The following is a 2552-nucleotide window of genomic DNA, read 5'->3' as shown; positions in this document are numbered from 1 at the left end:
TAGGGGGACAGCTTGAGGCTCTGTCTCAAAAAAAAAAGAAAGAAGAACATACTATAATGCAAGGTTGCCCCCAAATGTTTTTCTTTATTTTATCTATTGTATCTTAACCACTTTTAATGTTCTCTTTTCCTCCACCCTAAATAAAGGTAAAAGCACTTTGGTTTTCTCCTTTTTTTTTTTTTGAGACAAGAGTCTCACTATGTCACGCTCAATAGAGTGCGGTGGCATCACAGCTCACAGCAACCTCAAACTCTTGGGCTTAAGCAATTCTCTTGCCTCGGCCTCCCAAGTAGCTAGGACCACATGCCTAGTTGCTTTTTTGTTGCAGTTGTCGTTGTTTAGCTGGCCCGGGCCCGGATCAAACCCACCAGCCTCAGCCTATGTGGCTGGCACCATAACCAATGTGCTACAGGTGCCAAGCCTTATAGTCAGTGAATATTTATGACTTAACAATTACCCCAGTATCCTACATGAGAAATAATGAGGGCCCCCAAAGACACAAATAATACTTAAAAATATTTGTGACAAAATCAAGCATGTAAGGTGTTGTTTTGTGCATTTTAACTTGACTTTAATTCATACTTACTTCTCTGACTTCCACAAGATGGTCTGGAGGTAAGTGAGCTCTTTTGCTCACTGATTGCAGTTTGGAATGTCCAACATTAAAAAAAGAAATAGCATTCTGACTTGGTCTCCTCTGAGATATGGGAGAATTACCACTAGATGCAAGTGAGAAACTTCGTGACTTTAGAGGAGGATTATTCTGTTAGACAAAGAAAAACATTCTTCTTTTAAAACTCAGGTTCTCTAACCATGAAACTATCATACACTGAGGCTTACATATAGTTTTTAAAATTAAGTTAACTTCAGAATTAACTACAGGAGCACTTCTGATGGTAAGATTTCAGCTACTCAAAGTTTAAGCACTCACACATCCCAAAGTAAGCTGATAATTTATTTAGAAAATTTCCAGTTTTGTGCTGTCAATTTTTTTTCACATTTTACAAATATTAGAATAACAAAAAAATGCAACTTCTGTTTCTTAAATACCTGATTTGCACAAAAAGTGTACTCAGCAATATAATACATTTCCGGATGTAACCTAATATATTTGTTGGAACAAACTAGTACTTTCTGATCACTGTCAATGACTAAAATCTTGTAGTATGAGAAAAACTAGTGTGCTGAATTTCCTTAATTAACAATTTTTAGAAATTCACTTGGGGAAAACCACCAGGTAGAATGGAAAATAGTAAAAGTCAAGTTAGCACCTACATATCGAATCCTTTAAATGTGCTGCCCATGTGTTACTTCTTGGACCTCTTAACCTCAGATTTCAAGTACTGAAGACTCTTTTTTTTCTCCTTAAAAGATAAAAATCAGTTCCAAGAAGATATACAAATGACTGAGCAATAAGCACATGAACAGATGCCCCAGATGATTAGCCATCAGAGAAATGAAATCCAAACCACAATAAGACTCCATTTTACTTACATTCACTAGGATAGCTGTAATAATTTTTTTTAAAAGGACAGTAAGAAGTGTTAACAGGGATGTAGAAAAACTGGAACTCTCATACATTATTGGTAGAAATGTAAAATGGTGTGGCTACTTTGCAAAACAGTTTGGCAATTCCTCAGAAAGTTAAACATACAATTATCCTATGACCCAGAAATTTGATTCCTAGTTATACACCCTAGAGAACTGAAATTGTATGTTCACACAAAAAATATTAAACACAAATTTTCATGGCCAAAAAAAAAAAATAATAATTTTCATGGCAACATTACTCTATTATCTATAAAATGGAAAAAACCCAAACGTCCATAAGCTAATGAATGGATTAAAAAATGTGGTGTATCCATATTATGGAATATTATTCAGCCCTAAAAAATGACAAAAGTCCTGATAGGTGCAACAACATAAATGAACCCTGAAAAAATTATGCTAAACCAAACAAGCCACACACAAGAAACCACAAGGTTTCATTTATACAACATAATAAATGTTCAGAATAGACAAATGCATGGAAAGAGAAAATAGATTAGTGTTTGCCATGGGCTTAGAAAGGGAGTGACTGCTGGTGGGTATGAGTTTGATGGCAGGAGTTAATGAAAATGTTCTGGAATTAAATAGCTGCAATGGTTGCACAACCTTGTAAATATATTAAATATGATACTTTCATCTGGCCAGGCGTGGTTGCTCAGGCCTGTTGTCCCAGCACTGTGGGAGGCTGCAGCGGGTGGATCACCTGAGCTCAGCTAAGTTCGAGACCAGCAGAAGACCAGCATCAGCCAGAGTGAGCCCGAGTGAGACCTCATCTCCACAAAAAAAAAAAAAAAAAAAGCCATGCCTGCTGTAGTCCCAGCTACTTGGGAGGCAAAGGGCAAGAGAATGGCTAAAGGAAGAAAAAAAAATTAAAAAAAACCTCAAACTAAGATGAGTGAAAGCCAGTTAAAAGCAAAATTCAAAAAAAAAAAAAAAATGAATTGTCTTCTCTAGATCTTAGAAAATTTTTTGTTATTCTGAAATTTCATTATGATTTCCCTAAA

The 2552-nt window shown here is 35.8% G+C and overlaps 1 protein-coding gene across 1 annotated transcript in view; it reads right to left on the bottom strand.

Moving 5' to 3' along the window:
* OSBPL11 (oxysterol binding protein like 11) overlaps positions 1-2552 on the bottom strand; it is a 104656-nt gene that overhangs the window by 68970 nt on the left and 33134 nt on the right. Inside the window, exon 4 of the mRNA XM_003795101.3 lies at positions 587-763. Coding sequence (XP_003795149.1) covers positions 587-763 — 177 coding nt within the window. The remainder of the gene's footprint in view (positions 1-586; positions 764-2552) is intronic.

This window comes from Otolemur garnettii, unplaced genomic scaffold (assembly GCF_000181295.1).
Source record: "Otolemur garnettii isolate 467f Iridium unplaced genomic scaffold, OtoGar3 scaffold00089, whole genome shotgun sequence".
In the NCBI taxonomy this organism is placed as follows: Eukaryota; Metazoa; Chordata; class Mammalia; order Primates; family Galagidae; genus Otolemur; species Otolemur garnettii.
This window is presented reverse-complemented; position numbering and strand designations above follow the sequence as displayed.